The sequence below is a fragment of the Marmota flaviventris genome, chromosome 6 (assembly GCF_047511675.1).
Source record: "Marmota flaviventris isolate mMarFla1 chromosome 6, mMarFla1.hap1, whole genome shotgun sequence".
Lineage (NCBI taxonomy): Eukaryota > Metazoa > Chordata > Mammalia > Rodentia > Sciuridae > Marmota > Marmota flaviventris.
In genome coordinates, this window is record NC_092503.1 from 121,784,901 (window position 1) to 121,797,193 (window position 12,293).

Genomic DNA, 12,293 nt, shown 5'->3' on the forward strand with positions numbered 1-12,293 from the left:
GGATGTAACACTCTCAGCACCTTCACCCCCCCCCCCCCCCCCCCCCCCCCCCCCCCCCGCCTTCCCCTTACCCAAGAGTCTTTCAGGGAGTTTCCCTGGGAGGCTGGGCTCATGTAAATGAAGGAACAGGTTTTTCAGGTCTCCATCCTGTCCTTCAGTGTCTGGAGGTGGCACATAGGTCCCAGTGTTTGGAGAAACAACCCTTATCCTAAATTTAGCCACACCCTAGTGATATTCTGCTGAGGAGGAGATACAGCCTGGCTTTAGGTCTCCCCAGAGAGGTAGGAGAGGGATATGTGGATGGGGCCTCAGATTAGGATCTGAGGCCTTACCTGGCCTAGTTACTAACCAGGGTATCCAAGCAACTCTCCTATCGCTGGACTTATATTTCCTTTTCAATTCAAAATAGTCCTATCCATGCTTACCTAATGTGTGAAGCCCTGGGTTAAATCCCAGTACTGCAAAAAAAAAAAAAAAAAAAAAAAAAAAGTCCTTTTGGGAACTAAGTTACAAATGGAGGAAAGGGGAACAAACCCAGACAGCCAAGCTCATGGAATCCTGGTCACTTCCACTCAGTCCAGAGCTTACTCTCCTTAATAATCTGCATTACTAAGGTAGATCTTCCCTAGCAGCAAGATCCAGTAGTCACTAAGAGAGATTCTGCATCATCCTTGGGGATTTTGTTGGTTAAGGGGTGCAATGTGGGATCGTGGTTGGGGTCCAGGACCAGAGAAAGGAGCAACCACTGTAACTAGGTCCATTGATGGGCCAGAAACCCTCAAACTAGAAGATAGATGTCCCCATATTGCTGCTTCAAGTTTCCCATCAACAAAAGGTAGATGGAATTTTCCAGTCAGCTCTAGATTTTAATGGCTCACAAAGAAGTGCTTACTTTCTCACCTTAGATGTTCAGAGCTCCCTTGTTTCCTTGCTCCCTTGCCTACCCTCATTCCCACTACCCGCTCCATAGTCCTGGCAAAAGCCAGACCAGGGTGGTGGCTGCTGCAACCAAGATGCATGCTGGGGCCACGGTGCTTGCCACAGCACTGTTGCATAGGTCTCCAAAGCAGCAGTTCCTGTGAGTTGTGTAAGTCACGTCTCCCACCAATTCTGTTTCCACTTGGTTGCAATGATGGGTGGCCACACAGGCAGGATGGTGATGACTCAGGGTCACTGAAGCTGAGAGAAAGAATGAAACCGGGGTGTTGGACTCTTGGCTTCAGGATTTGCCTTCTGGGGCAGAGCAGATGTGATTTCAAGGAGCCCAAGGGAATTCTCTGCCCTCTTAAAAAACACCTCCCTGAAACCAAGTGATCAAAGTTAACACATTAACATTGTTAACTGCTGCTGTGGTGTGCTGATAAGGGAACAACATCACTTCTATGGTATTCCTGCCTGAAACACATGACCTCAATCTTATCATGTGAAAGAAAATAGAAGTTAAACCAGTTGTGGTAGCACTTGCCTGTCATCCCAGCAATTTGAGAGGCTGAGGCAGGAGGATCACAAGATCAAGGCTAGCCTGGGGAATTTAGCAAGACCCTTCTCAAAATAAAAAAATAAAAAGTGCTTAGGATAGCTCAGTAGTAGAGCATCCTGAGTTCAATCATCAGTACTACAAAAAAAAAAAAAAAAAAAGAGGAAAAAACAAGTAAATAGACAAATCCAAATTGAGAGCAATCTACAAAACAACCTATCATAAAATTACATAAAAACAAAGTGATCTATCAGGGCTTTTCAAAAATATCAAAGTCATGAAAGACAAAGAAAGACTGAGCATTTGCACAGGCTGGAGAATGTAAAAAGACGTGAGAATGAAATGCAATGTGGGACCCTGATTTGTGTCCAGGACCAGATAAAGGACATGAGTGGAACAACTGGCTAAATCAAAAAGCCTAAATTAGCTAGTCATATTATACCAATGTGATTTTCTGATTTTGATAATTGTGCTACAGTTATGTGATATGTTAGCATTAAGGAAAGTTGAGTGAAGGATATACACGAACTTCCTGTACTACTTTTGCAAACATTCTGTCAATCCAAAATTATTTCAAATTAAAATATTAAAACATACACAATATACCTCTTAGCCAGTGCTTGAAAGTTGGCCCCTGACTTAAGGGACGAATTTCTGAGTAAATGGGCCTATGATTCTTTCTGGAGAATAAAGAGGAGGGAGGTAAAAGCCCAAGAACTGTGGGATGCTCAGGTGCTCAGTGCCAGGAACCAGAAGGGTACAGACTGCTCTTCTCCAACAGTGGCACCATCTGCCCAGAGCCAGACCGAGCCTGGAAGGTTCTGGAAGCCAGAGGAATAAAGTGGGGCCTAAAGGCAGGGAAGGGCTGAGGGTAGAGGGAGAAACTGAGGACTCACGGTTCTCAGACAGTTTGCTCTGTCCCAGGCCTGGTTGGGGTTTGCGCTCCAAGAAGCCACAACGTTCACCCTCACCACAGATGGTCACGGTCCCTTTGCAGGAGTTGCTGGGGCCTCCACCACAGTTGTAGCACCGCATGCGGTTTCCTGGCAGGAGAGGCAGGAGAAAAGAGGCACTGGACCTGGGGCTCTCTGGGGAGTTGCTGGCAGAGGGTAAGACAGGCCATATGAGAGGTGAATTGGCCTCTTCCTTACCCAAGGCAGCCCCCAGCAGTGTGCAGATCAGGATTCCAACAAATTGGGGCTTCATCATGTCTACCTGTGTCAGTAGGGCCTCTCCCTCCCTCCCACCCCCCTCCCTGGCCCTGCTCTGCCAGCCTTATATCCCCCTTGTTTTAGGCTTTATAGGGCTATAAAAAGGGAGGAAAGAGTCTTCCCCAGCAGGCGCCAGGGCCCCAGTGGAGACAGGGAGGGGCCTGTGGATGCTCTCAGCATCCTCTGGAGCCTCAAACTCCTCCATCTTCAGCAGTAGTTCAAAAATTATTGCTCAAGAACTCCTGGGGGTCTCTAAGACTCTGTCAAAGGGTCTTCAAGGGTCTTCCTTTTCCAATTCCATTGGATTATCTTTGAGGTTGGATTTTCAACCAAACAACGTATCCCTACAGACTGAATATCAAAGAAGTAGATATGAAAACCCTGCCATCTTAAGCTTGACATGAAATAGATTCACAAAAATGTAAAGCACTTCCACTCTTCTTACTGTGAAATTGAGAACTTGTATTTATTTTTCATAAAACTATTTCATTAACATGTAATAGGTTTATTGTTCTTATTTGTGAAACAAATCAATACCTATTTAAAATGTCTTATTTTAATTTCGAATACAATACATATTGATATAAAAAACATGAAAACAAACTCTTTGGGACATTTGGATATATATATATTTTTAAGAGTGTAAAGAGTTGGGTGCAGTGGTGCATGACGATAATTCCAGCAACTCAGGAGGCTGAGGCAGGAGGATTGCAAGTTTAAAGCAATTTAGGGAAGCTTAAGCAACTTAGCAAGACCCTGACTGAAAAAAAAGTTAAAAAAAAAAAAAGTAAAAATAAGAAGTAAAAGGGCTGGGGAGGTAAAGCACCCCTGAGGTTAATCCCCAGTACCAGAAAAGAGGGAGGGAGGAAGGGAGGGAGGGAGGAAGGGAGGGAGGGAGATAGACAGAGAGACAGAGAGAGAGCTCCTGAGATCAAAGTTTTTAAATACTGCTGCTCAGTGTCTCCCCTGCCCTCACCCTTCCAAGTCTTCCTTATTCCTCCTTAGTCTTTTTTGTGGTCCTGAGGATCAAACCCAGGGCCTCACCCATGCTAGGAAAAGCACTCTGCCACTGAACTACACCCACAGTCCTGTCTCCAATCTCTTAAACCCCAGTCAGCCAGACTCTGCCACACTCCCCCGTCCCTACATTCTATCCATGCCTTTGTTCCTAGTCTCATTCTTCCCCAGTGGAAGCACATCCACCCAGCCCCACCCATGATTAATTTTTTTCCTCCAAGGTAGTAAAGCTGGGAGGGATAATTATGGGGTGGGAATGTTGAGGCTTGGGGGGGATCAAAGGTATATGAAGCAGGGTGGGGCTGGCCCCTCCACAGCTGGGCAGTGTGGGTGGGTCCCCTCCACAGCTGGGCTGTGTAGGTGGGTGAATGAGTGTTGTTGATTCCACCTTCAAACATCACACACACTCTAATGATCTAGGCCAGGACTGTTTAGGAGTGTAACCTTGAGAAGCACACATGCACTGAGGGGACAGAGAAAACAAAGAATAAGAGAACAGAGAACAGCTTGAGATGGGGAGCAAGGGAGGGGAGCAGAAGGGAAGGCGACAGACATAACTCAGGAGCAGCAGACAGAGCTGAGTTATAAACACTGAGAGAACAGAGAAGACCCTCAAGGCACAGGAGGGGAGGTGGGTGAGAGACAGGGGCTTCGGAGCAGAGGGCTGGGGACCCTGTTGAGTCATGCTGGTGAAATCTATCCTATTCCACCCCCAGGTTCTCTCCCTAGGTGTGTTTGTTTACTGGTCCCTCCCTGTCATGCTCAGATGTTCCATCTCGGGGTGCAGATCACATTCTCCCAGATTCCTGAGCCCAGGTTCTGCCATGGGCACCTCCAGCATCTTCCTTTGCGTCTTGTTCCTCTGTGGGGCATTGGGTAAGGGTGGACTGGGGAATCCTCAGGGGGCAGGGGGCAGGGGGCTGGGGCAGGGGCTGGCAGATTCTGAGGATTGGAAGGGAGAGGGAGCTGGGAGAAGCCAACAAGAGAACAGGAAAGACTTTGGGGAGACCAGCCACTGGGATGGCCTCAGGCCAGTTGACAATGTGAAAGAGCAGAAGTTGCCTTTCAGAGGCACTGTCTCTTCCTTGCTGGTCTTTGACTTGCCTCTGTGTCTCTTGTTCCTTATCTCACCTCTTGCTTTTGTGCTGGACCCCTCAGTCAATGTCAATTCCCATTTTCTTTTCTGCCTCTGATGCCATCTACTTAAGTTTTTTCACTTTCCCCCTCCACCTCTTCACCAATCTCTCTCTCTCTCTCTCTCTGTATGTGTGTGTGTCACCAATCTCTCTCTCTCTCTCTCTCTCTCTCTCTCTCTCTCTCTCTCTCTCTTTCTCTCTCTCTGTATGTGTGTGTGTGTTTCTCTATGCTTGTCTCTGATTCTTTTGGCTTCTGTTCATGTCTGCACCTCCCTTTAATTCCCTTTGCCTCTCTGCATGTTTCTTTTCATTCGTTCTCTCTCTTCCCTTTCTTATTTTTCTACTTCTGTCTGCCTCCATTTTATGGTTCCTCTGTCCCACTTTGTGTGCCATCTCTCTCTGTATGTCCCTCTGCCAGCTCCTTTGGGGTTCTGCTTTTTACCTTCTTGCCCTGATCTCTGCTGACCCAACAGGTCTCACCACTTCCCCTGCCCAGGGACGGCTTCACTGTTACACCTGCAGCTTCGCCAAGCCTTGCTACCCTGTACCCACAGAGTGTCAGGATGATGAAGCTTGTGGCATCACTGTTGGCACCTCAGGTAGGAGTATGGTCCATTGGCCCTTGTCCAGGTGGCTCCCTACCTGTCTCCTTCCTGCCTTTCCTGCTGCCCTCCGCCTCAGCATTCCTCCTTCATCCCACAGACCAGAATGAGATCATCGAGCGGAAAGGCTGCCTCCCAAGGACCCAGTGCCCTCTGCCAGGTCATGCCACCTACTGGTCACGTGCCTACATTCTGCGGCACCACTGCTGTGAGCAGGACCTGTGCAACTCGGCTGTCACAGCACAGTGGCTCCCCAGTCTCTTCCTCACCACCCTGCTCCTCCTGGTGGCCAATTTTGCCTGGGGAGGCCAACTCCTCCACTAGCCTTGTGTGGACTCTCAGCCCCCAACCCAAGACTCCTTCACCATCAACATGGTACTGGAAATACCTGCATGGACACTTTTGAGACATGCCCAAGAACCTGATTTTGTACACAATCCTTAGACTCCTAGACCCAACACCTCCACAGACCCCTCCCAAGACCTGTTTCCCATGGGCACTGCTCTAGCCCTTGTAGGCACCCACCCAAAGCCCAGCCTCATAAGAAACATCTGCTCTGTGTCTTTTCCAAACGCCTGGTGCTGATGTCTTCTCTCAGCCCCAGGTGCCTAGCAAGATGCCATTTTGATAGAGCTGTGGTCCCAGGCAAGGGAATTGAAAGGGCACAAGGTATGGTGATGAGGAAGGTCTTTCTGGGAAAGATGTAACATAGTAGGTGGGGAACTATAGAGTACATTTAATAAAGGAGTTATCTGGGAACCTAGCAATGGTTCAGTGTGTGCAGGGTGTGTGTGTGTGAATGCACGGGTGTGCTCTCTAAGAATGAACTATAGCTGCCTGGCAGGTTGGGCTGGAGTGCTGGAACCTAAACAATATTCTCCTCATTTTCCATCTGTCATCTCATTCTCCTTCCTGCCAGTATCTTAGCTTAAGCCGCTGTAGCATGAATGTTTTAGGCAAGATATCAAAGGAAGTTTTTCTCCAGGGAAGCCCAGACTTGAGCCAAGACCCAAAAGGGGAACTGATAGGGTTACTTTATGAGGATGTGGCCTGGAGTCCAGCTCATCTCTGCCTGAGACTGGGGACTGGCCAACTTGGGAGTGTGAATGCCGTTCCCCACTGACCAGCCCAAACTTGTCTGTAGTTCATAGGTGGCCAAGCATAACCAGCCTCACTAGGGAATCCCACCTGCTAACCCTTGTGGACACTCTTCTCTGCTTAGGGAGAAGCAGAGAAGGTTTGGGGGTGGGAGAGGAAACACTGGGGTTGGATTGGGGATAAGGCTCTGGTTCCTGAGGAAGTAGAGAATAGAAAACTATACTTAATCTGACAGTCTGCTTTACAAATCCCACAGCCCACCTGCCCACAAGACCAGGTGATCTTGGTGACATCATGGGTAGCGGCTGGGCCTTATTGCCCTCTGTATCCTTACCACCTTATATGGTATCTAGCATGTGGTGAGACTAAGCAAGTCTTAGAGAATAAAGACTTGGCTCACACACTCTCCAGGGTGTGAGCCATGGGCACAGGGAGGTAGTGTTCCTAGGAGTCTGAAGTGATAACTGTTTAGCTCTGAATGCCACAGTGGAGCCCCACAGGGAAGTGTGTGTGCCATGGATAAGGAGGGAGTCTGGCTGGAGGTGGAGCGTAGGCACCCCCATTCTGACTTGGTTCCTTTCCTTCCATTTGAGGAAGTCTGTGAGCTGATTAAATATGTTTGTTCCCTAGTTTCTTTGTGAGAATGAGACTTAGCGGGTGGGGAGGTCTGGCTTAATTTGGAGGCATGTTGAGTCTTCTTTCCATTTTCTGTCCCTTAGTTCTCCCACTTTGCACTTCTATTTTTTCTCTCTCTCTCTCTGTTTCTTTTTATTTTAACTTTAGTCTCTTTCCTTCTCTGTTCCTCAGTTTCCCCCATTCTTCTTTAGATTCCCCTGTGACTCTAGATTCCTTTATCTCCTCCCTGCCTACCTCACCCCTTCTCACCCTCAACAGGTACTCCAGCCTCCCCTCAATTCTATAGTATTGCATGCTCAGGGCCATCCCTCCTCTGGCCAATTCAAGACACAAAACCACACCTTTTTGTAGGTGACATCATGAAATAATGCTACACCTTTTCTTCAGCTCCCCCATCCCCATTTCCCAGGTAGCCTGAGGGCTGCAGGAGGCCAGATAGACAGTAAGTCACATTCTCTGCCCACCTCCCAGCCCTACATCCCCGCTGAGGTTTTCAGGGAATTTTTCAAGTGCCAGATGACCAGGGAGAGAGAGAAGGTCACAGTTCCCAGCAGCAGATGTCACCAAGATCACCTGGTCTTGTGGGCAGGTGGGCTGTGGGATTTGTAAAGCAGACTGTCAGATTAAGTATAGTTTTCTATTCTCTACTTCCTCAGGAACCAGAGCCTTATCCCCAATCCAACCCCAGTGTTTCCTCTCCCACCCCCAAACCTTTTGCAATTTAGGCCTCTGTCCCCTGTTTGTTCCTTACCTGAGACGGGCCAAATGGATGTTTTCATAGATCTGGATTTCAGGTTTAAAGTGAGGAATGGAGGCATCTGGGGAGAAGTAGTCAGAATGTGTATAGAAGTCTCTAGATAATTCAGTTGTGTTCTTTTCTACTCCCTCCCCTAGAGAGGACAAGGTTCAGAAGCAAGATATGAACCTTTGCCTCACATATGCCCTCTTCTCCCTTCTGGAAGAGGGGGGACTCACCTCTGCCCTGAACCTCCCGGACTCTCCGCCTCCAGAGCATGATGCTGAGAGCTAGGATGGTGAATGCCTGGCCCACTGTGAGTGACAGCATCAGGATCCAAGTCACATCCCAGGCCATGGAAGGTACAGTGAGGTTAGGAGAAGCATCCATGGAGGCTGTAGTCAGAGCAAGACAAGAGGGATAAGGAAGGAGGCAGTGAGGGGAACTGTCCCTGTACCCCAAAGACAAACTCCTCCCAATCTGGTAGGATCTTCCTACAGAAGACTTCATGAGCTTCCCTGACCCAATATCCACCATCCCACTTTGCTCTTTTCCAGACCTCTCCCCCTGACTCCATGGGTAGTAGAAAACCTCAATAGAGAATGACAGTGTTGCCCTGTTCATATGTGGACAGCTAGCTCTAGAACAGACCACCAGCCAAAACTGCCCTCATAGTAATTCAACTTTTCAAGAAAAAATAAAGTGTCTTCCATTTATTTGTTCTTCCATTCATTCTTTATTCTCTAAGACTTGCTTAGTCTCACCACATGCTAGATACCATATAAGGTGGTAAGGATACAGAGGGCAATAAGGCCCAGCCGCTACCCATTGACTGGCCTTTGATTCCCCAAAGAGTAGCCATTTGCTCCACATCCTGACTTAAATTAGTTATTCTACATCCAATAGTATTCATTCTCTCTTTAATGACCTTTTTTCTACTTTTTTTGTAGAACAAATATATATTTTTTCCTTTTGTCTTCCCTATCAATGGGCCATTGAAACACTAGTGCATATATCCTTTCTTCAAAAGCAACTGCCCCAACAATAATCCTTATTTTCTTCAACTCTGCTATAGGATATTCCACAAAATCATAAATTACACTATTTATAAACAATGGTATATTCCACTGAAATATATACAACTTTGCTGCTAGTCTATTCCTCCAGAAAGTTGGCTTAACCAATCCCTTTCTCTGTTATGGACTCAGTCAATGATAAAAATTGCCTCCTCCTACCAGCAATGAATGATCTGCTCCAACAGAAGTCACCTCAACCTGTCCCTAGTTGTCTCCTATCCCACCTACTTTCTTATCAGCAGGTGAGGGATGTTCCCCCACTCTGGCACATCTCCTCCCTCGGTTTACCTGCCAGGCTAAAGCTGACTCCTTTATTCTGAGACACGAGGCAGCGGATGATTCTTGGTCTATGGCCCTTGGGCTCAGGAAACCCTTCCCCAGGACACACCAAGAGCAGGGCAGCCCCATCACCCCAGAAGGAATGAACACGTCCTCTCACAGGACCCTTCCCCTCCAGCCAAGTCACAGAGTCCAGACGTCTGACAGGGACCACAGAGCACAATAGGACAGAGCAGGAGGATCCATCTGTAGCCTTTGCAGAGAACTGGGATCCTGTGGAGGAAAGAAGACCTTTCAGTTCTTTGGGCTTCCCCAGTCCCTACAGCTCGCAGTCTCTGGGTTCTTTTCTACTCCCTCCCCATTCAACCTTAGGTTCCTTTATGACTGGTACCTTACCTTTGAGAACAGAGACATCATACACTCTCCAGTTCTGATACCTGTGGTGCTCACCCAGCACGGTGCACCAGTACCGCCCAGCATCTCCATCCTTGGACCCCTCCAACCACAAGGAATAGTTTCCAAGGAGTTTGAGCCTGGATTCTTTTCCAGGTTTCCTAAGGTTTGGGATTGACCTGGTCACTTGGACCTGGGCCACCAGGATGGTGGAGGAGCCTGCTCCAGGGCTGTGGAACCATGATAGGAGTTCATCTCCACGTAGGGTGGGTGGTGAGGGACACGGCAGCTCCATCGCTTCCCCCAAGGCTACATAGATGACCTGGATGTTGTCTGTGAGGAGACAATTGTATGAGGCCAGAGACCTCCATTGCATCAAGGCCCCTCTTGTCCTTCAACCCCTGGCTCCCTCCCTCTATAGGGTCTCCCAGCAGTGACTCAACTGATGAACACATTTCTTAAGTGACAACTACAAAGAAAGAGAGGTGGAAGGAAGAGTGTACAGACTTTCCTTCCCCCCTCCCCAAGCTGGTGGAAGGGTCTGGAGATGAGAGAAAAGCCTGGAATAGTTGGCAAATGCCCATCTCTTTAGACATTTACTCATCTGCTTTTATTTTCTAAAGGAAACTGTACATAACCTGGACCCTCATTTCTTCTGGGTCTTCACCAGTGGTAGAGGCAGGGAGAGGTCAAATGGGTAAATCTGTATTCTTGAGTTGGATGCATTCTCCAGACCTCTAAGGAGAAAGATCAGCAATCCCTCCCTAATCTTGCAAATAGCTGAAATATCTCCCACCTCCTGCCCCTTACCTGTAGCAGCCTGGGGGAGCCCACAGAGGAACAGAAGAAGGAGAAATAAGACTGCCATGGGGAGAGACTGCCAAGTTCTTTCGCTCTAAGACCTGGGGTTACTAGGGAGGAAACAGAAACTAGATAAAGGCCCATACTCCCTGAGCTGGAGTGACATGGGCCTCTGGAAGGGATGAGAATGCTGGGGAGATAAAACCCAGTTGCATGTCTACTGGGGAAAATGACCCCACCTTTCTGTTTTGGGGGTGGAGGAGAAACTGACTCAAGCCACTTTTACGTAGATGGGGTTCCAGGTCTCTATCTCCAGTCAGTTTGGAGGTATATTCTGTGATCTTTCTTCCACTCCTGAGAAATATTAGCCATGAGCCAAGGTCCTGAGTTCTTCATGGAACCCAATACAGAGCTGGACATACAGTTAATGCTCCATAAATGATTGGAGTGAGTTTTGCTGTGGTTTCCTGGTATACCACAGACCTCTCTAGAACTCTCTCTCTCTCTCTCTCTCTCTTTAATTGTGGATGAACATTTTAATTATTTTTATTTATTTATTTTTTCTGTGGTGCTAAGAATTGAACCCAGTACCTCACACATGCTAGGCAAGCACTCTTCTACTGGGCCACAACCCCAGCACCTCTAGAATTCTTGAGAAGTATTCTAAGCTATTAATCAAAGAGAAGAATAGCAGGGATCTGGATTATTCATTAATTCATCCCTCTGCTCCAGGCAAGACTGAAGGAAGCTCTTTATACAGTTCTAAAAGTTTTTAATGTGTTATTTATTTTAATTAATTAATTAATTTTGGTGCTAGGAATCAGATCTAGGGCTTCATGCATGCTAGGCAAGTACTCTACCATGAGCACAATCCCAGCCCCTAAATTAATTAATTTCCTTATTTTTGTTGTACTGGGGATTGAACAGGGCTTTGTGCATACTAAGCAAGCGCTTTGCCACTATCTGCTTGTGTTTTTGAGGTGCTGGGGAATCAAACTGAGAGCTTTGCCATGCTAGGCAAGTGCTTTACTGCTGAGCCACAGTCTAGCCCCTTAAATTTTCCCCTTCTCCTCCTCCTTCGCCCTCCTTCTCCTCCTCTTCTTCTGTTTTTTTTTTTTTTTCCCCTGTACTGGAGATTGAACCCAATATCACTTTACCATTGAGCTATATCCAGCCCTTTTTTTTATTTTGAGACAGGGTCTTCCTAAATTGCCCAGGCTGGCCTTGAATTTGCTATCCTCCTGCTTCAGCCTCTCAAGGAACTGGGATTATAGGCATGCATCACTGCACCTGACCTTAAATTATTATGTTTTTTTTCTTGTTGGTGCATTATAGTTATACATATAGTTGGATTCATTTTGATGAAATGAAGTCATACATGCATGGATTTTAATTTATTCCATTACTGTTCCCAGTGTCCCCCTTCCCTTCCCTTTTCCCTCTCCCTATTCTCCTTACTCTATTGATCTTTCTTTCATTCATTTATGTAATTATCTAAAAAAAATTTCAGTTGTAAATGGACATAATACCTTTATTTATTTACTTTTTTATGTGGTGCTGAGGATCAAGCCCAGTGTCTCACGCATGCTAGGCAAGTGCTCTACCACTGACTACAACCCCAGCCCCTATTTAATCGATTGGTGCTTTAGAGATATACATAAATGTGGAATTCACTATGGTATATTTATACATGCACAAGCATAATTTTGTCAAATTTATTCTGCATTTAAATTATTTTTGCTGATTATTTTTGATGAAATTCTTCATACCAAACTATATATGAGGTACAACTATATAAAAGCTAAAACTGTGAGATATATATATATATTTT

The 12,293-nt window shown here is 46.8% G+C and overlaps 2 protein-coding genes across 4 annotated transcripts; one reads left to right on the forward strand and one right to left on the reverse strand.

Annotated features, from left to right (window-relative positions):
* Positions 1–845: 845 nt before the first annotated feature.
* Positions 846–10,635, reverse strand: Ly6g6f (lymphocyte antigen 6 family member G6F). 3 transcript variants are annotated; one of them, XR_003580600.1, is made up of 7 exons: positions 10,472–10,634; positions 9,665–9,994; positions 9,278–9,541; positions 8,153–8,308; positions 7,929–7,995; positions 2,374–2,520; positions 1,090–1,179 (listed from the first exon to the last, which is right to left on the reverse strand). XR_003580600.1 is itself a non-coding variant. In XM_027921929.3 (6 exons), the coding sequence occupies exons 1-6, from the start codon at positions 10,527–10,529 to the stop codon at positions 956–958; spliced, it is 1,179 nt and encodes a 392-aa protein (XP_027777730.1). In that variant the 5' UTR covers positions 10,530–10,635; the 3' UTR covers positions 846–955. The 3 variants fall into 3 exon arrangements, 2 of the variants coding, with proteins under 2 accessions (XP_027777730.1, XP_027777729.1); XM_027921929.3 differs by lacking the exon at positions 7,929–7,995 and having other exon boundaries at positions 846–1,179; positions 10,472–10,635; XM_027921928.2 differs by lacking the exons at positions 1,090–1,179; positions 2,374–2,520 and adding an exon at positions 7,520–7,771 and having other exon boundaries at positions 10,472–10,632.
* Positions 4,530–5,767, forward strand: LOC114080322 (lymphocyte antigen 6G6e-like). Its single transcript, XM_071613619.1, has 3 exons — positions 4,530–4,581; positions 5,315–5,440; positions 5,544–5,767. The coding sequence occupies exons 1-3, from the start codon at positions 4,530–4,532 to the stop codon at positions 5,765–5,767; spliced, it is 402 nt and encodes a 133-aa protein (XP_071469720.1).
* Positions 10,636–12,293: the final 1,658 nt, after the last annotated feature.